At 53.9% G+C, this 18692-nt stretch overlaps 6 protein-coding genes and 1 non-coding gene across 7 annotated transcripts; 6 read left to right on the top strand and 1 right to left on the bottom strand.

The window, feature by feature from the left end:
• Positions 1–318: 318 nt before the first annotated feature.
• Positions 319–2020, top strand: BU26DRAFT_517787 (BAR-domain-containing protein). Its single transcript, XM_033828661.1, has 5 exons — positions 319–351; positions 446–540; positions 592–612; positions 668–1726; positions 1774–2020. Exons 2-5 carry the CDS (start codon positions 477–479, stop codon positions 1797–1799), a joined length of 1170 nt encoding a protein of 389 aa, XP_033686048.1. The 5' UTR covers positions 319–351; positions 446–476; the 3' UTR covers positions 1800–2020.
• Positions 2021–2153: 133 nt separating this feature from the next.
• On the top strand, positions 2154–3174 carry BU26DRAFT_517786 (thioredoxin-like protein). Its single transcript, XM_033828660.1, has 2 exons — positions 2154–2250; positions 2309–3174. Exons 1-2 carry the CDS (start codon positions 2201–2203, stop codon positions 2925–2927), a joined length of 669 nt encoding a protein of 222 aa, XP_033686047.1. The 5' UTR covers positions 2154–2200; the 3' UTR covers positions 2928–3174.
• A 199-nt stretch (positions 3175–3373) lies between these two features.
• BU26DRAFT_603533 (uncharacterized protein) lies at positions 3374–4081 on the top strand (the record flags this gene model as incomplete). The annotated part of the gene is made up of 2 exons (XM_033835436.1): positions 3374–3434; positions 3487–4081. The coding sequence occupies 2 exons, from the start codon at positions 3374–3376 to the stop codon at positions 4017–4019; spliced, it is 594 nt and encodes a 197-aa protein (XP_033686046.1). The 3' UTR covers positions 4020–4081.
• A 1589-nt stretch (positions 4082–5670) lies between these two features.
• Positions 5671–8168, top strand: BU26DRAFT_549639 (bilirubin oxidase). The gene is made up of 10 exons (XM_033832010.1): positions 5671–5946; positions 5992–6149; positions 6205–6326; positions 6377–6424; positions 6519–6727; positions 6773–6852; positions 6900–6971; positions 7018–7585; positions 7636–7674; positions 7723–8168. The coding sequence occupies exons 1-10, from the start codon at positions 5723–5725 to the stop codon at positions 8087–8089; spliced, it is 1887 nt and encodes a 628-aa protein (XP_033686045.1). The 5' UTR covers positions 5671–5722; the 3' UTR covers positions 8090–8168.
• Positions 8169–8938: 770 nt separating this feature from the next.
• Positions 8939–9010, top strand: BU26DRAFT_t25. The gene has a single exon. It is a non-coding gene; the product is annotated as a tRNA-Asp (tRNA).
• Positions 9011–14231: 5221 nt separating this feature from the next.
• Positions 14232–14896, bottom strand: BU26DRAFT_275127 (uncharacterized protein). The gene has a single exon (XM_033821433.1). It carries the CDS (start codon positions 14811–14813, stop codon positions 14466–14468), a length of 348 nt encoding a protein of 115 aa, XP_033686044.1. The 5' UTR covers positions 14814–14896; the 3' UTR covers positions 14232–14465.
• A 703-nt stretch (positions 14897–15599) lies between these two features.
• On the top strand, positions 15600–16842 carry BU26DRAFT_275208 (uncharacterized protein). The gene has a single exon (XM_033821435.1). The coding sequence runs from the start codon at positions 15700–15702 to the stop codon at positions 16477–16479; it is 780 nt and encodes a 259-aa protein (XP_033686043.1). The 5' UTR covers positions 15600–15699; the 3' UTR covers positions 16480–16842.
• Positions 16843–18692: the final 1850 nt, after the last annotated feature.

Raw genomic sequence — 18692 nt, 5'->3', positions numbered from 1 at the left:
GCCCTGCCACAGGTGCACGGGGCCGCCTCAGCCACGGCTCAGTCGTCATAGGCAAGCGCGACCAAGACCTCAAAGAACCCGAGCCACGCCGGCCAAACGCAGCCAGTCCCCCCAAAGCCCGTCACCTCGCTCTCCGCTCTGTCAGCCTGCGACACCGCATCCAAGGCTCCCCGTCCCTTTCTACCGTCCATCAATCCGCAACAGAGCTACCGCAAACGTCAACCAATGAGCTGGAAGGGCCTCACCAAGAGCGTCACTCGGGTATGGAGCTCTTCAAGCGCCGCACTGTGCACAGAGGATGGCTGACATGCTGTATAGGCGCCGCAAACCTTCAAACAGCGGTTCAATCTTGTATGTCCGCCTCCTGGCCCCGGAACGACCCTTGCTATCGTTTGCGCCTGCTTCCGGGCATGGCGGGGCTCTTGGCTGATAGACAGATGCGCAGGGCGAGATTACAAAGGACCCAGTCTACACCGATGCCGAAAGACGCTTCCAGGAGTTGGAGAAGGAGACGAAGAGGCTCCATGAGGAGTCAAAAAAGTAAGCGTTGCAATCCAAGGCACGGTCTTGACCCCTCGCTAACCGAGTGCAGGTATTTTGACGCCGTAAATGGTACGTGGCAGTGCCCTTCTTTCCCTAGAAGAGCCGCCTGACCTAACGACACCAGGCATGCTCTCCCACCAAATCGAGTTCTCCAAAGCGATTGCCGAGATCTACAAGCCCATATCCGGCCGCATGTCGGACCCCGACTCGTTCCACGATGAGGGAAATCAGGCTGGAATAGAAGCGTGCGACCAATACGAGAATATCGTCGGGGAGCTCCAAGAAACACTAAAACCGGAATTGGAGATGATAGAAACCAGGGTTATCAAGCCCGCGGACGAACTGCTGGAAATCATAAAGGCAGTTCGCAAAATCGCCCTAAAGCGAGATCACAAGCAGCTCGACTATGACCGTCATCGCGCCACTCTCAAGAAGCTCCAGGACAAGAAGGATAAGACCTTGAAAGACGAGAAGGCCATGTATCGCGCCGAGGCCGACGTTGAGCAAGCCACTCAAGATTACAACTATTTCAACGACTTGCTCAAGGACGAGCTACCCAAGCTCTTTAGGCTGGAGCGGGAGTTCATCAAGCCTTTGTTCCAGTCATTCTACTACATGCAGCTGAACGTTTTCTACACGCTGCACGAGCGCATGCAGAATATCGACATCGGTTACTTCGACCTCACGCTGGACATCGAAGCTGCCTACGAGAAGAAGCGGGGAGACGTTCAGTCCGAGGTAGAAGCCATATCCATTACGAAATACAAGACGACAGGAGGTCGCAAACCTGGCCAGCCAAGATACGGAAGCAAAGCCCTCGAGGCGAAATCGGAAACGGCTTCAGCTCGAAGATCGACACTGTCCGATGGCACAGACACCCCACCGCCACCTTATAGTCCCACGCCGGCGAACAACACCATTGCCTCTCCCTCTCTCTCCGCGACATCTTGGGGATCTGCCGCCAAGTCAAAAGGCGCGGCTCCACCACCACCGAAGCCGAAGCCATCTCGGCTAAGCGGCGCGCCAGCTGCAGAGACCGTCACAGCTTTGTATGACTACGAAGCACAGGCCGAGGGCGATCTTTCCTTCCTCACCGGAGATGTAATTGAGATCATCTCCCGGACGCAGAACGATAATGAGTGGTGGACCGGGAAGGTCCGAGGAAAGACCGGACAATTCCCAGGTATGTCTGCCTCCATCTCGGAACCGCCATGGCTGACAATGATCCAGGCAACTACGTGAGACTGAACTCGTGATGCAGAGGGAAGGTGTGCATAGCAGTTTTAGAACGATGTACATCAGGTTTCTGATTTCTTATCCATTGCTACGCTTTAGCGGGAAGGTATGGGTTTGGTTAACACGCTTCTCTATACTGTGAAGACCACCCAACTGCTATTGTCCCATGCGTGGTGGCCATACTCAAGTCGTGGATTTCTTAACCGAATACATTATCAATAACTAGCCATGCTACTTCTTGATTTGGCCCGTCTCCATCCCTCGTTGTGGTTTCCGCCACTTCAGCGACATCCGACGGCCGAGAGGATTAGTGTATATGGCGGGGAAAGGACCCCGCCCCATGACGCTATGTCGGAAGTGCATATGAAAGCCGCACCTACCCATCGCTCCATCGAACTACCGCAGCGTATCTCACTCGACCATGTCGTACGAATCGACAATAACGTTCACGCTTGACACCATCTGCCCCTGGTCAGCATCCCAGACCCCTCCGACTTCCGCATCCCAATCTCAATCTAATAACGACCAGGACATACCTAGGCTATCTCCGCCTCAAGAAGGCCCTCTCGGAATACTCATCACCCAAAGTCACATTTACCCTCCGCTTTGCTCCGTACCAGCTCTACCCGGACTTCAGCAAAGATGGCGAGGATAAACATGCGTGGTATAAGCGCGAGAAGTATAACAATGACGAGCAGAAGATGAAGCTGTATACGCAGTATATGGGCGAGTTGGGCAAACAAGAAGGCGTGGAATTCGACTTCCACGGCGTCATCGCAAACACGCTGGATGCGCACCGCGTACTCTTTTCTACCCAAGAATCGAAAGGGCCAGAGGCCGCACAAAAAGCTGTAGAATCACTCTATGCTCAGTACTTTACGGAACAGGCGCATCCGAGTGCGAAGGATACGCTTACAAAGGCGTGTACCGCTGCGGGGTTAAGCGAGGATGAGGCGAAGAGTTTGGTGGAGGATGAGAGCGAGGGGCTGATGGATGTCAAGATGGCGATTAGAGAGCAGACGGGGAATGGAGTCGACAGTGTGCCGTATGTGGTATTTGAGGGGCGGAGGAGGGATTTTACACTCGTGGGGGCGAAGGAGGTGAAGGAGTATGTCAAGACTATGGAACAAGTTGGGAAGGAGGCGTAGGGGTGGGAAGGGGGATAAGAGGAGCTAGTGTGGTAATGACGCTGCGTGGGGCACTTGGGGAGATGAAAAGGTAGGGAGGTTCGAGGCTGGGGTCTCTGAGTGGTATTCAACAGCTTAAAGGATTCTAGCCAGGGGAGAGGATATTTCTAGGAGTGTATGCTGGAACATAATCGGTCGCCACCCGCCGTGAGGCCGAATGAATGAGAAATAAGATCGTGGAAATCGCGCAGTCGATGTTGTAAAATAGGAATCAGCAGCTTCACCCTTGCTCCTCTGGAAATCCGGAACAACGACTTGCGTGACCAGAAGGTTTGAGGCTTTCGCCCTGTTTCGTATCCTTTTGTACTACGTGTACCTGTTGACGGCGATCCAAGGAATGCTGAAGGCGAACTCGGTCATTGTTATGCTCAGAATTTCGCCTCTCTCTTTTCCCTCAACGAAGCAATATGCAGAACGTCTTAGCATCCCTCTTCGTCCTTCCTGCGCTCGCTAGCGGTGTACTCACCAGTAAGCTGATGCCTCACCTGAATACTGCATTCTCATTAACGCCGGTGTGAAGATGCCTGTCTTCCTCGGAACCCCTTTTCAGCGCCTTGCTTCGTCGTTGGGAACGCGCCAGTACCGCCGTCATTCCGACCGACAGTCGATGAGCTATCCAAAACGATAACATGCGATTCGCGCAGGACCATAGGCAACGTGCCAGACGTCCACACGTCGGGCCTATCCTTCTCGAACATCTTCTTCACTTTCTCGCCTACCACCCCACTTCAGTTTGCGATCGATAGCTTCACGCCTCCAGACACCATCTCACTTGATACCCTGGGGACTTGGCAGCAGTATCTGGACCTCTTCACGGCGACTGAGATCGGAGTAAGGAGCGAGGATGGAAATTTGGATACCGTGATGGTCGTGAGACTATTCTTAGATATTCAAGTGGCGAGGATCAAGAGGCGGCTAGGGCACGAAGGTGATCCACGGAAAGGGAGAAGCATTGAAGAACTGATTGGCGAATTGGCGGATGAAGTGCTTCGAAGCACGTATGTGCGGGATCGAAGGCTGCTGAAAGAGATATTGTTGTTGGACAATCTCTGAGACATCTTTCATCTGATATGAATTCGGACATTCGGTATCAGACTGGAGTCTCCGGATCCATTGCGTTGATTGCGGTCACCCCTCTTTGGCGAAACATCTTGGCATGTCGTAGCACCTTGGAAACGCAAGACAGACGCAAGAGAGCGTAGCGGGGAATATAATCGAAGCGAGGAGATCATGTACTTCCCTGATATGCTCTCCACTACGCAATGATCCAATATTGCTTGGGAAGAGGTGCCGGACAGAAGTTGCGGAGTCTTCGGGCAAAGAGCGCCGGCACGGAAAGAGTATACAACGTGCTTGGAAAGTCTCGAAATCGCATGACCCGCACAGTGTGAGCACGGGCGGAGCCGAAGGAGTGACCCACCCTAAGCGCTGGTGCCATATTGGTCGGTGCCACCTTATCGATGGTTGGCGGTGTGGTGCAACGCAACCGCAATCGTGCTAATCGGGGGAAACGAGCCCTAGAAACGAACGCGTCGGTGGCGCGCGGAAGATAAGATGGGAAGAAAGGGAGAGCGAGAAGCTAGTCGCTCAATATCGCCCGCGTAGCGCTTTAGATGTAAGAAATTCCTCCAGTGGTACCCATGGGATGTTACCCCCTGCTTGTGGTCCCACATTCCACAGGTCCTAAGAGTCTACGACAACTCTAGCTTGAGATGCCTGAGTTCGGAGGCTTGCAGAGGGCTTAGCGAAGGTCTGATGCTCGCTCAGAGCCTGGTTGATCGTCCAAAGAACCGTCACCGCGAGATATGCGGAGCGGAGAGACTCTGCTCAAGGAAGTATATGTAGCTTCGAAGCTGCTGTCTGTCGATACTGCGGCTCGGGATCGTTCGGTTTCTGGAGGTGGGAGGGTCGCCAGGACTTCGGTACCAGTTGCAGATTCTACTAGTGGCTACAAGCAGCTGAAGATCAAAACAAGAGGCGCAAAATATGGCCGACTATAGTGCAGGTGACTATCCATGGATCTCCTGCGTATGTGGTGTAAGGTAGAGGAAGAAGAGAAGCAAGGAAAGTCCGTCTGAGGCGGCACTAGCGTGCCAGTTTAAGCTTAGCACGGGAGCAGCGGCAGCACACCTCTCGGTGTTTCCCACAATTCCAGCGTCATCATTACTCTCTACGTCTCCTCTATTGCATTTACCGACTATCTACCGCTTCATTGTACGGATTGTATGGCTAATGGCGGCTGTTTCTGGCGACCTATAGGCCACTCTGCTATATTTCTTCCCGTCGTTGAAACACATCTCGACGACTGAGCGCCTAAAGTCAAGACAGCGCAGTTTGGGCGGTGGTCTCACCCGTGTTGCTGCAGATTCTTAAGACATGCAGCTACGTCAGACGTCTGGCGTCGACTCCTTCGTCTAACCGCTTGCCGTGCAGATGGTTCCTCAAGGTACTCCGCAGTACCATTGTCGACGCGCTTGGAGCACGGTCTCTGCCAATGACCACTTGCGGAAATCGGGGAGCTCGTGGTAACCGCTCGCGTTCTTGGGATAGCGCGGGCGCGTCTTGATGTCCGACAGCGTCGGCGTGATCTGTTCGTGGGCGCCGATCAACATGAGAATGCAAGAGCCGGGGGTTAAACAGTCTCTATCTCTATAAGTATTGAAGAAGGAAAGAATGGCCGTCATACACTTCGCTAATACTAGCCCTCGAATTCTCTATTTCAATCGACCCAGTCTCTCGCGTTCCACCACATCGGCATGTCTCTCGTTAACTTGTCGAAAGTCCTTTGCTTCGCTACTTTCTTTTCGCATAACTCTTACGCAGCTGAAACGATTGGCCTATCAAGAGCTCTCGAATCAAGCAGTGCTACACTAACCAGCAATGACACCGTACCGAGGCCGACAGGAAGATGGATCAGCCCCGAGTACAAGTGGTTTTTCGAATATCATTTACCGATTCCCCCGGTCAAGGATAAGACGCTGTGAGTGACTGCGATACCTGAGGCAGCTTGGTTTGACAATCCAAGGACCTACACCAAAGACTCCACGGGAGAAGTCATCGATTACTACCAGATCGACTTGAAGAGCTTCAAGAAGCAGATATATCCTACACTTGCCGCAACAGATCTAGTAGGGTATGATGGAATCACACCGGGGCCAACGTTTGTTATGCCGCGAGGTCGAGGTCCGTTCCAGCCACCCTGGATCGCGTGTTGTTAATGTTAATGTGGTTCCCACAGAGGCCGTAGTCCGGTTTACAAACAAAGGGCCAACAAACATGTCGGTTCATGTGCACGGTCAGTATAACCGAGCACCATTCGACGGTTGGGCGGGAGATTATGCGCTTCCAGGGCAATACAAAGTAGGCGCAGTCTCTCCGCGGTACTCTATGAAGGAGTTGACACAGGCCAGGATTACTACTACCCGAACACCCAGAGTGCAAGAACTCTATGGTATCACGTACGTACATCACACTAGGGCTTACACCTCAGAGGTGTCTTGAAGTCGAGTTGTTGGATCTAATGATGTTCTCTTGGTTGCTGACCAGCATTAGGACCACACCGAGTTTAGGACCGGCGAGAACGCATACCTCGGGCAAGAAGGCTTCTACCTCATCACGGATTCTGAGGAAGAAGCTTTGGAGTTACCAAAAGGCAACTATGACGTGCCGCTAGTACTTGGTTCGAAGATATATAACTCCGATGGGTCACTGAGGTATGACACGAACGATAACGTTGGTTTATGGGGCGACATTATTGAAGTGTGAGTTGAATACTCCAAGATCATTTCATTGCTAATCCTTGCCAGAAACGGGCAGCCTTGGCCATTCCTCAATGTGGAGCCCCGCAAGTATCGCTTGCGCTTGCTCAACGGAGCAGTCAGTCGGGGTAAGATGCAAGGATAGTGGATAAGGAGTAAGCACTGACCTCAGCAGTATTTTCCCTCTCCTTTGAGAAGGATCTCGGTAGAGACACTCTGAACTTTGATATTATTGCATCCGATGGCGGTAGGTTAGTCCATCTAGAACATGATTTGGTGCTAAACCCTCTTAGGTCTCTTCCCCTCAGTACACACCGAATCCATCACACTATCCATGGGCGAGCGCTATGAGGTCATTGTCGACTTTTCACCTTTTGTAGGCACGAACATCACTATGCGAAACTCTGGTAGAATGGGCGAAAACGTCGACTACGCCGCCACCGATATCGTCATGCGATTTGTGGTCGGTCAGTCCGTCAGCGACAACAGTAGCAACGGGCCTGTACCATCGTCTCTTCGCGATGTACCGCCCGTGCCCAGGGATGCTGCGGTCAAGGACTTTACCTTCTCGCGTGTCGGAGACGAGTGGCTCATCAACGGTATTGGCTTTGCGGACGTCGAGCACCGCATATTGACCCGACCTCCCCGGGGTGCTACAGAGATTTGGACCATCCGTAACGGGGGCGGTGGCGGGACGCACCCAGTTCATATCCATCTTGTGGAGTTCCAAGTGCTCTCCCGCACTGGCGGACGGAATACCGTCTTTGAATATGAGTCCGCTGGTCTGAAAGATGTGGTGTGGCTAGCTGCTGGCGAGACCGTGCAAGTCGTCGCCCGTTATGCGCCTTGGGATGGCGTGTAGTAAGCTCTATTTTCCCCTGCAACGCCTCGCTCTCACTGACAAATTCTAGCATGTTCCACTGCCACAATTTAGTTCATGAGGATCACGAGTGAGACCCTTGCTTTCTGCTATTAGAATAGCTTCTCACAGAACGCAGCATGCTCGTCGCTTTCAACGTCACTCAACTCGCGAATTGGGGCTACGACAACTCTACCATTTTTATCGACCCTATGCAGCCGGAATTCCGGCCTAAGAATATCATCCCAGACGATTACACTAGAGAAGCCATCACGATGAAGATCGCTTGGTTCTACAGCACGAACGCGTATAACCATGGTAATACTTCAGCAGTGTACTCCGCACTCGACGCCTACTCGAGTGGCGGAAGAGAAGCTTCCTCTACGATCATTGTGCCCAAAACGCCTTCGGCACGGACTACCAATATTGGAGAGATGAGTAGCCTGTTTACAGCAGCGCCGAGCAGCTCATGCACGACATCGACAACAAGGAGTTCGGGGTGGTAGGACGATCAGGTGCGCGCTTCCACTGGGTAGGACCTGTACAGCGAGAGAGATCCTTTCTTGATGGCACTTTGGAATCGTGAATCTTCACATGCGTTTAGTAGCATTGGTATATTCGCAAGCGCGTAGTGTTGGCTTCTCGATGCCATATTTGGCCAGATGTGGACCCATTCCTCTTCCCAAATACCTCATAATATAATAGCCAGATACACAATGCAATGTTGTACTTCCAACAGCTAGTATGAGACATAAGTTTCTTCAACCGTAATGACAGGCGACAAATTTAGCTTATACTTGCTCGAAAGAGACCTCCCACCGGTGTTGACGCACTTCATACGCACCCAGTCATACTTTAACCAGATTCTATTTTGCTGCGCGTAGAATACATAGGAGGATCGAAAGAAAAATACCCTGGACTTGAATAAAGGTAGGATATTCCTTCGAGTTCGACGACGCAGCTTCTCTCGAGGTCGCTTCGCTTCCTCCCTATTATGTTCGCAGGGCCAACTATCTGCAAGCCCGTTACAGATACCTATAGATCATGTACGACTGCACTATCTTCTTGCTAAGTCCTCTAATAGCTAATTACTCTTGCTGATATTCGCATCGCCCATAAACAGAAGTCAACGGAGAACTGCTCACCAACCCGACTGCCCTCCCGTCTGTTCCCTCGAACAATCCCTCCGTGGCAATCACCGCTACACCATTTCTCCCGCCACTCCGCACGTACGCAGCTTCGAAATCTCAGAAAATTCGTTACAAGCTTCATCTATTGCCTCCCCTGTTCCGAATATCCAGGCGTCGGATATATATTCGACAATCCTCAAGTTCTTCTATAGAAATACATTCAAATCCCTAATAGTATAGTGGCTAGTATGCGAGCTTGTCACGCTCGAGACCTGAGTTCGATTCTCAGTTAGGGAGAGAGCTTTCTTTTGCATATTTGTGTGCTATATAATTGTTCTTTTTTAGTTTAGTCTAAGATGCGTACGATGGGGCTGGTAGTGGAGCGAGGTTCAGCCGCACAGTTTTCACGCAGAAACTTGATATACTATTCCTTTCCCCTTTGTTTTTTAGAGGCCTATGCACCGTGCTTGATTGAATGGGAGCAAGATATGAGGATAGGATTAATGGGTGGTTCTTCCGCCTTTTGCGGGCGCGTATCATTCCTATCTCCTTCTCGCTAAGAACACCGCACACGGACCTACCGTACGTAGACCCCACTAGCGTAAAGCAGACTACAGTGCGCTTAAGCGTTGGATCGTATATAAGAAGACGGATTCTTGATGCGTTGGATACTACTCTAAAGGAACTTGAGCAATCTGTCTCGGCAGCACTAAACCGGGCGAAATGAGCAGCGCACGCGGCATGAAGAGGAAAGAAGAGAGACTCGAATCTAGAGAGCAAGCAAAAGAACGAGCATCACAATAAGATTCAGCATGTGCGTCAAACATTTCCGAGTAAAGGCCGTAGAGCAGGACTAAAGAAGCAAATATAGAGTATGATTTTCTATGTTTGTGTGTCAAAGAGAAGATACATAAGCCCTAAGAAAGCTCCGGCAATCCCCAACTAACGAACTGAAATGCTCAATCTAGAAGATAAGCCTGTCCTCGCAGCAGGCTTATGGAACCTATGAGCACCCGTAGCTACCTAGGGTCGGCTTGACCAAGTGTCCGTCGTTGATGTAGAAGCGGCTGACCACATCAAGGCAGGCAACAATGTCAAGGGGGCGACTGTGGGTTGCAAAGGTGTATGCGGCTACAGGCGGAAGTCCTTCCTTCACCATGGACGTTCCCATCTTGCAGATAGAACGGATGCTGTTTGTGGCACGTGACAGAGCGGGCGCCAGCAGGTCGGGCATGTGTTGATACAAGCTGCAGGTTGGGCTGTTTCCAATGTCGATATCAAGATGGCAATGGTGGCCAGTCCTAAGCTAGCAAGACCAAGGGCGCTGAGATTTGCCGTCGCCCGACGGAGGTCCTTGCTTGACCTCTCTCCTGGTCTCGCTGGAGGAGAACTGCTCACGTCGATGACGGGATGTTGATCGATATTGAAGACACAATCCTAAGATCTGCATCGTGTCGTAGATAAATCAATCGTAGCCGCCGCCGCCAATCTGGCTAGCGAAAGCCGTCGAGACGCTTCGAGCGTCATCGTCATCGAAGCCACCGAGCCCGCGAAGTCCACGATTTCCACCAAAGCTACCGGGCACGTTATCATTGCGGCGGGTAGACTCCACGAAGCGGTTGAGGCGATCAGACTGGCTCAGAGAGGTTGGCTTGCTATAGTCGTTGAGATTCAAGCCGGTCAGGCTAATACCACCAGGTCCATCGGCGATGCTGCTCCGCGTGTCCGTCATCTCGCTCGCCGCGACCGACTCGCCGGCGACGCTCGGCGCGCCGTTCTTTCCCTTGACAGGCCCATTGCGACCAGGCAAGGGCCAGCTCTCCTGGAAGTTGGAGAACATCGGAGGGTAGTTGGAAGGTACGCCAACTCCACCAAGTGCCGAAGAGTGGACTGAAGAAACATCATCCGGAATGTATCCTACAATCGAGCCGTTGTCATTGTATTCTTGGCGCTTGTTTCCATTCCATCCGGCCCCTTGGCGACCAGATGTCATTGCGTTGGCATGCTGGTACGCCATTTGATAACGCTGTGGCCCACGGTAGGTCTGCTTCGGCCGACTAAACTGCAAGAGCGACACCTGCAGGTTAGTCAATGGTCCTTCTACGAGGCAATTACGCTCCTTGAAATGAAGAAGAAGGTAGTGCCACAGAGGGTGCTTGGAGAGCACCTTTGGGTTTCCGAGGATGACGAGACCATACTTCGCTCGAGTGAGCGCGACATTGAGGCGGCGAGGATCGCTTAAGAAACCGATGCCTTGGTGGTCGTTGGAACGGACGCAGGAAAGTATGATGAAATCCTTCTCTCGTCCCTGGAAAGCATCGACCGACGCCACCTCAACCTCCTTGTAGTTCTCCTTCTTGAAGCTTCCCGTTGCTTGCATTGAACTGACAATATAACTGCGTTGACCCTCGTACGGCGTGATGATACCGATGTCGGCGGGCTGAACACCAGCTTTGAAGAAGCGGGTGACGATTTTCTCCACATTCTGGGCTTCCGTGCGATTCAAGTAGGACGTGCCAGAGGCTGAAATCTCTTCAGCACCGAGGTTCGACCAGAACATCATGGGGTTGTCGGCAACCGGCCAGGGGAAGTCAACATCGCGGCGGATACGCTCCTGCATCGTGACTCCGTTCTGTAAAGAACCCTCATAGAACATGTTGGACGGGAATTCGGACAAGCAAGGATGCATTCGGTACTGCACCTGTAGTCGGATCGGGGAACAGCCGAGAATGACCAACCGTTCGAAGAGGGACTGGTTGAGACCGGCGGTAGCGGCCTTCTTGTTCATGATGACGGGCCCAAGCTGTTGATGGTCGCCCACCAAGACGACCTGTTTGCAACCGAGAACCAAAGGAATCATGCACTCGGGTTCAGCCGATTGTGTGGACTCATCGATTAGAACGGTCCTGAACTTCATCTTGGACAGACGCGGGTCTCCAGCACCCACACAGGTGCAACAGATGACGTCGGCTGCACTGAGAATCTCCCGCTCGGCGGCTCGGGTAAGCTGCTTGTATTTCTTCTCATCTTGGCTCGACAGTTCTCCAACATCGCTCTTCAGCTGATTGAGCTTGTTCAGCTCGACGTTCGTGTCGTTCATGCGAACCTGCTCATGAAGCGAAAGAAACCCAACAGAGGATTCGACATCCTCCCTAGACTTTGCGGTGACACGAACGGTCTTCAGCCCGGTCAGATGGATACGCTCGCACAGCTGATCCACGGCGACGTTAGAGGGAGCGCAGACCAGCACTGGCCCGCCACTAATCTTGCACAAGTGGTAGATGATGGTGGCGGAAGTGACCGTTTTGCCGGTTCCAGGGGGACCCTGAATCAAGCTCAGCGGCTTCTGAAGTACGCTCTTGACGGCATTGATCTGACTGGCGTTGAGCTCGGGGAGGTTTGGAACGCTAAACTTCCGCGGCATTTGGATCTTCATGGGTGCCGAAGCGACCTCGTGGCCAAGAAGACGGTGGAAGATGTAGCCGGAAACGCTCATCTCGTCAATGGCGAACGTCTTCATAGCATGTTGCATGCGGTCGAACGAGGTGGCTTTCCAAACATAGTCGGCACTGAAGTTGTGGGTGCACTCTGTAGGCACGGATTTGTGATCGCCCTTGGTTCGCAGCTCAATGGTGACTTCATCGGACTGGTTGTTGGGGATCTTGATAACATAGCCCACGCCCTCCCAGTGGGGGCGTAGCTCACCGGTGTACCTCAGTCGCATCTCGTCTCCGACCGCAAGCTTCACATCGCCGAGCTCAAGCTTGGGCAGCTCAAAGCTCGCCGTATGTTTGTTGTTCAATGCCATATCCCATCGCACGACAAGGCCATCCTGAGTCTGCGACTCCTTGAGCTTGCGGTCGTAGTCGGCCTCGATCTTGACCAGCGGACCGAAGACGTTCTGGTACTGGAACGCGTCGTCATAGCGGAGCAGCACCTTGGCAATTGCCTCCTCTTGTCCGGCGCCCTTCTCTAGGTCGGCGATGGTGGCGTTCGCGTTATCTTTCCACAGCTCTTCCAATTTAGCGATCATTTGCGGGCTGAGGTGGCGGGCGCGAAGCTGTTCTTGGTCGGTGGGCGGCGGGACCAGCCAGGGCAGGAAGGAGCGGTCCTCGATGAGCGGCTGCCAGCGCGACGTGTCCCAGTTCATGTCCTTCTGCGAGGGCATGGCGGCGCACGGCTGGCGGCACAGCAGCACCACGACCGTGTCCGACTTGGCCGGGATGAATCCCAGCAAGAATACATTCTTCGTTCCGCAGTTGTAGCACTCGAGGATGGTGTCGCCGAGCGACGAGAGGGGGTGCAGCTGGACTTCCTTGTGGCGGGCGCGGACCAGGTGGTTGATGATGTGCGAGGACGACGTGTTGCCGCGGGCGCTGCAGAACCACTTGCCGCAGGCCAGGCACTTGACGACGCTGCCGGCGTTGTGGATGCCGCAGTATCTGGACACTGTGGTCAGCGAAGCTCGTTTGACATGGGAGCTCCTGGGAACTTACGCGCACGCATGAGGCGGGAGCTCGACGTCCTCCTCTGCCTTTGCAGCCGGCTTGCCGTTGGCCCCGACAGGCATGCTCATCATGCTCTCCATGTCGTCGTCGTCGTAGACATCCGTCTCTTCGTCGTCCATGCGCCGGCGCCGCGTCGAGGCTATGCCGCGGGAGAGGTCGCCATCGAGGATGCTCTCGTCGTCGCCCGCGCCAGCGTTAATGGTCGCCGCAGAGTCGGACACCAGGTGGTTGCCCATGTGGGTGAATGCGCCCTCCATAGTGGTAGATGTCGCGTCTAGTATGTCGGGGGGGGGGAGGGGGGTTTCCGTGGAGAAATTCGGGAGGGGCGAGCGGGATGGGTCTGGCTCAGGTACTGCCGCGGAGGGAGAGGCAGTGCGGTGTGTGGGCTTGTTCCGTAATTCACACCATCTCCAGGGAGAAGCGGGAGCTGCGCGGGCTGCTTGCGCGCGAGAGAGGCAGCGGTGGCGGCGAAAGATTGTGTCTGCCGTTGACGAAGTGGGCTGCCGCACTGTCGGAGCTTTTCTCGTCTTGGCCGTCCGTGCGCCGCTCTCAGCGCTCACGAGGAACTCGCTCCTCAAGCTCCACGCCGCTTGCACCAGGCCTTCCTCTCTTCACTCCCGATGCCGAGCGTCCTTGTGCACAGCTCGAGGAACACCTCTGCGGCAGATCGCGTGCAAAATGCGTCCTCATGTGACGGCGCCCCCACGGAGCGGCTCCGGACTGCCTGCAAGTCAGAGACGCGTAAGGTTTGTATGACCTGCAGGGGCAGAGCCGCATCGATACCTGCTTGGACTCGTCCACTTCATGGAAGGCCGCATCTCAGGAGCACAAGACGACACGATCTACCCAAAGCATCGTTTACAGAGCATCCATGATCGGAGAGGCATCTACGTCATACCCGCTGATGGCCAACTGCAGTTGAACTAGATACTCTCCGCGTTCCCTTCCAGCTTTCGAACCGCCTCCAAAACCAAAAGCCCTCGGCGCAGTGGCTGGAGGCTCCTCCCTTCCATATCGATTTGCCCAACAGAATGCGGAAGGCAACCATCGGGCCCGGCTGAAGTTGGCACGTTACGTCTTAAGATAGCCGTTGCCAAAGACTGGACGACAGCCAACGCCCATGATTTATGGCTTATCCACGTCCCGAACGCATATTGCCCGCGGTGTGAGAAGCTGGAATCATCGATTTTCGGGGAGCTTGAGGAAAGAGATGGAAACAAAGCTATGGGTTTCCCATTCCAACGTTAAGGTCCTGCTTCGGTCTTCACCACTCCAAGCACACGTTGCGGCTTGGTAACACGAAGGCTCAAAGATGATCTCGCCTGCCGGTGTCGTGTTGTCCCAAGCACGCAACCTCCTCTAACCCTGCATCGTTTAAGGGTGCACGCGGTCACGTGACCCTCCGCACCATGTCCGGCGCCGAGGGGCACCGATAACGCCGGGAAACTGTCAGCGTTGTCTTGAGCGGGAGCTTGCCCTACTACCTCCAAGCATGTACCGGTACTTGATGAGAGTCGGCCCCCCGCGGCGAGGCTGCCCCTTCCAAAACGTAATTGGAAGCAACAATTCCCGAGCAATATCGCCGGATGCATCTCGACTGCCCCGGACCTAGCTGGCGGCGCCGCCAGGCGTGCGTGGAAGAGCTGAGGCCAGCGTTTCTAGAAAATGAGGCCGAAGATGCAGCGCGGGACTGGCCGGGTGATCAATCACAGCTCACGTATCGCAAGTGCGGGGTGCGTCAACTGTGCATGAAGTAGCGTCAAATTGGAAAATACCGCACGGGAGAGCTAGGCCTTCCGCCACACGCCGTGAACAGCAGTTCGAATTGAAGCTGTAGCCTTGCTGCGGGACTGCCAGCAGCAACACCATCGCCTGGCCAGCTCGGCTGCCCATATTGCTGCGTGCGTCGGCCGGTGTTGGAGCTGTTGGATTCAGATTGAACGCGGGCTGTTTGGCCAATGCAAATGAGGATGCTGACCCGCTCGGATTGGCATCCTCGCGATACGATACGGGGTTTGCAGGTGTTCTCACCTTGACGACTTACCAGGTCTGCCTGCCGTCTTACCGATTGCATGACACCTCGCTTATATTCAAGTTTAGCTCTATTTGAATATTTGAATTTCTCACCCCACGTCGTTTTCGGGTGCATGCCCGCTCAGTGCTGCACGCAATATTCAGACTCCAATACCGGCTAACCTCATTCTGGGAAGATCGCGAACGGGAGCAGACGCGTCCGCGATGACACGTTGGCACCCGGCAGCCACCCACCCGGTTCATTCACCAATTATCGTACGCTGAGTCCGGCCAACAAACAACCGATCCGCCTACGATGCCGCAAGATCGGCCTGGAGATATCCGATCCTGGCTTTCGCAACAAGCCCAAGACGAGAGAAGAGTTGGTAGCATGAATGAACAGCACACCCGCATGACCTCCGTTCATCCAGCGGCTAACGCGCTCCAAAGAGAAATGCATTGAGAATGGTTAGCTGCATACCCGGTGTTGGAACCACGCAGCTTCCGCTGACAATGGATTTCGATATGGGCATCGCTCGCTATAACGCAACACATCAGCTTACCACCGCTCATTTACTTGCTTCAGGAAAGACGATCTCCTGGATCCATCCCGCAGCTGCAAATTATTGCACTGCGCGCCAACGAATCCCGTTCGACTTCCTCCTTCCTAAACGCGCAATTCTGAACGACATGGCTCAGCGTGTCAGACGCTGTCAGCTTGTAAGACGTCCGAGAGAAAGTGAGGAGATGACGAGAACCAATCGTTCAAATGCCCCGAATGGAAGCCTCAGCCCGCCTCCATTTATGGCATGCTCACACACGACTGCGAGCGATGGTTCCCGCTTCACCTGGGCTACTCATATGGCGGGCCCTGGAGCACGTATGCATGGAGCCGAATTCCGCAAGCCAAGCATCGCTCACCGGAATGCTGCGCCCTACTCGTGCTTCCCACCAGTCGCGAGGACGGCACGGCCCTTGGTACGAAGTGAGCCCCTTGCACACGTAAGAAGGCAATATCGACCTCACGGTATACTGGCCCCATCTCCGAAGACGACGTGGGTACGCGTAGACAAGATCGCCATCTTTGGTACGGCCTTCAGTAGAACGGCCTCCAAACTCACGCTATCATCCGTATCGCAATCACATATAGTAGGTATATTCCAAGGTAGTAAGCCATTGTTTCCAGATCAGACGACGCTCTTCTCCGCACGACGGACTCCGTATTCGGAGCGGGGCGTGGGGTAACACGAACCGAGGCCTTACTCACCTAAACCTGCGGGTAAGGCAGAGCAATCACACCGCGCTCACGTTGCATAGCCACTAGCCCGAATCCACCACCCGCTCCAGCGTCAACTGCTTTTCGCCACTCTATATCCGACATCTATCAACTTCCTCCAGCATAAGGTGCATTGTTGCTCACGATGCAGCAGAGCCCCTCACCGCTCCCACTCAGCTCGAGCTGTGGCCCCACTATGCCGAGCTCACCGATCAATGTCGTGTAATACGATCTGATCTCGACATGCAACGTCCCCTCGTACGCAGCAATGGCAGCCACCTCCACTTCTCGCTAGCGTAGCCTGGGTCCTTCGCCTTCAAGTTCCGAAGCCATTCAGAGACCTGCGGTGCGTTCCCCCCGTCATTGCACACCGATCACGACGTTCGGATCTGAACTTTATATTGCGACTACAGCACTGCGTCTGTTGCCCTCATGTATGCAAGGCGCTGTTTCCAGGTCAATGCAAGATGCTGTGCGACTGTCTGGAATGTTCTTGACCTGTGCTTGTGTTTGCATAACACTGAGATAAGCCGCATGGGGTAATCGGTGCTGCACTGCTCGATGAAGCAGTCGAGGGTGCGGAAGCTCAAAGCTGGGCCGAGCATCGCATTGCGTGCATGCCATGCTGTGCGACATGAAGGGCTGCAGCTGCTGATCAAGTCAGGTTGGCTATCGCACACATACCTCTCTCTTTTCAATGCAACACGACTCGGCTGGCTACCCGCATCCACTAGCTTACTTAGAGTATTGGCAATGCATCGTCATGATGTTCTGCATCCGAATGGCTCGCTGTCTCACAATGCAATGCAGGGAACGTCCGCAAGCAGATCCTACATGTTGACTTCGTGATGTACGCTCGCTCCGTATCAACCCAATCCAATCCTTCCCCACAATGAGGATGCACGACGACCTTCGCCCCTCAGCCTAACCTGACAGATCCAAGCCATGCGTCCCACATACAACGCCCCTCCCCTTCACAGCCGCGCGCCCAGAACCCGGGCGTAAGTCCACGCTCAGCACAGCACGCACAGCACAGCACCAAACCGCGCAATCCTCGCCTCGCTCCCGTAACAGCAACTCGCTCCGCAAATCGATATCCCCAGACCGACTTTCGTCCCGCCCAGCCCAAGCTGGGGCAGAATTCTCCTCAACGAAAAAAAAAGTGAGGCCGTGCCGTGTCGTCCCATGTCGTCTCTCATCACCGGCTGGTGGCGTTCGGGGGCGGAAGGGCGGAAGGCGGAAGGCGGGATAGATGTGTGTACCGAGAGGGAACCGCGATGATCAGCCGGGGGACCTGGGAGCTTTGCTGACAAGACGTAGGAGGTCCGTCCACATTCGATTTTGCCCCCTTCTTTATTTTTCCTACATGAGTCAGTGTTTCAAGCCGATACCGGGCTGGAAAGGAAAGGCTGCGGAGCACTGCGGAGCACTGCGGAGGGACGTCCAAGCGGTGTGCGGTGTGCGTTGTGCGGCTCTGCTGCGGTATGGCGATCCATGATTTTGAATGTCGAGGGAATGAAAGAGTCATAACGGATAGAAGAAAGCGAAGCAAAGCATTGCATTGGATGGTGGCAAAATGGTTTGAACAAAGTGACGAATCAATCCCACCATCAGATTCTCCTTGGCTGATGTGGTGCGAGGTATCATTTCTATCACTCACTATACTTTTGAACAAAATATAACTCGGGGCGATTCCCTGTGTCGGAGGCTTGTCCAAGCTCGCGACTACCCCCGTAATAAATCCCTAAGCCTCCGTGAGAAAGAGGTCTCCCTGGCATCCTGGCCCATCGAAGTGAAAAGTAAAGAAAAGAAAGGAGCAGCAGCCGACATAGGCCGGCTTCCGCTACGAGGAAAGATGCCCGCTCCAAACCCGCGACAAACAAAGATCAACAGATAGCCGCCCAGTCAATACATGCAAGAGTTGATTGGGTCATGACCATCGTGACTTCGGATAGTAGACGAAGGAAACAAGGGGGAAAAAAAAAGGAAAGGAGTAGTACAAAGAGGGTAAAAAGGGAGTTGAGCAGTGAAGCTCCTTCCGAAAACACACAAGTCTATAGGATATCCCAAACGTTATTGCCGTTGTTTCCCATCGGGGACAGCTGACCCGAAACAGCTCCATAGCGCCGAAAAACGATTCCCGAATATGAGGTAAAAGAAAAGGGAAGATGAAGGGTATAAT

Source organism: Trematosphaeria pertusa, assembly GCF_010094035.1.
Source record: "Trematosphaeria pertusa strain CBS 122368 unplaced genomic scaffold BU26scaffold_5, whole genome shotgun sequence".
In the NCBI taxonomy this organism is placed as follows: domain Eukaryota; kingdom Fungi; phylum Ascomycota; class Dothideomycetes; order Pleosporales; family Trematosphaeriaceae; genus Trematosphaeria; species Trematosphaeria pertusa.
Note: the sequence above shows the minus strand (reverse complement) of the source record. Positions and strands in the feature narration are given on the sequence as shown.

What these genes read in the sequence shown, in the direction of transcription:
- BU26DRAFT_517787 (XM_033828661.1), top strand. Translation starts at nt 477, where the DNA reads ATGCCGAAAGACGCTTCCAGGAGTTGGAGAAGGAGACGAAGAGGCTCC. An exon ending in GTATTTTGACGCCGTAAATG is followed by an intron (nt 613 to 667) that starts GTACGTGGCAGT and finishes TAACGACACCAG; the next exon opens with GCATGCTCTCCCACCAAATC. An exon ending in AAAGACCGGACAATTCCCAG is followed by an intron (nt 1,727 to 1,773) that starts GTATGTCTGCCT and finishes ACAATGATCCAG; the next exon opens with GCAACTACGTGAGACTGAAC.
- BU26DRAFT_517786 (XM_033828660.1), top strand. Translation starts at nt 2,201, where the DNA reads ATGTCGTACGAATCGACAATAACGTTCACGCTTGACACCATCTGCCCC. An exon ending in CTTGACACCATCTGCCCCTG is followed by an intron (nt 2,251 to 2,308) that starts GTCAGCATCCCA and finishes AATAACGACCAG; the next exon opens with GACATACCTAGGCTATCTCC.
- BU26DRAFT_549639 (XM_033832010.1), top strand. Translation starts at nt 5,723, where the DNA reads ATGTCTCTCGTTAACTTGTCGAAAGTCCTTTGCTTCGCTACTTTCTTT. An exon ending in CCGGTCAAGGATAAGACGCT is followed by an intron (nt 5,947 to 5,991) that starts GTGAGTGACTGC and finishes TGACAATCCAAG; the next exon opens with GACCTACACCAAAGACTCCA. An exon ending in TATTATTGCATCCGATGGCG is followed by an intron (nt 6,972 to 7,017) that starts GTAGGTTAGTCC and finishes AAACCCTCTTAG; the next exon opens with GTCTCTTCCCCTCAGTACAC.
- BU26DRAFT_275127 (XM_033821433.1), bottom strand. Translation starts at nt 14,813, where the DNA reads ATGCATCCGGCGATATTGCTCGGGAATTGTTGCTTCCAATTACGTTTT.
- BU26DRAFT_275208 (XM_033821435.1), top strand. Translation starts at nt 15,700, where the DNA reads ATGGTTAGCTGCATACCCGGTGTTGGAACCACGCAGCTTCCGCTGACA.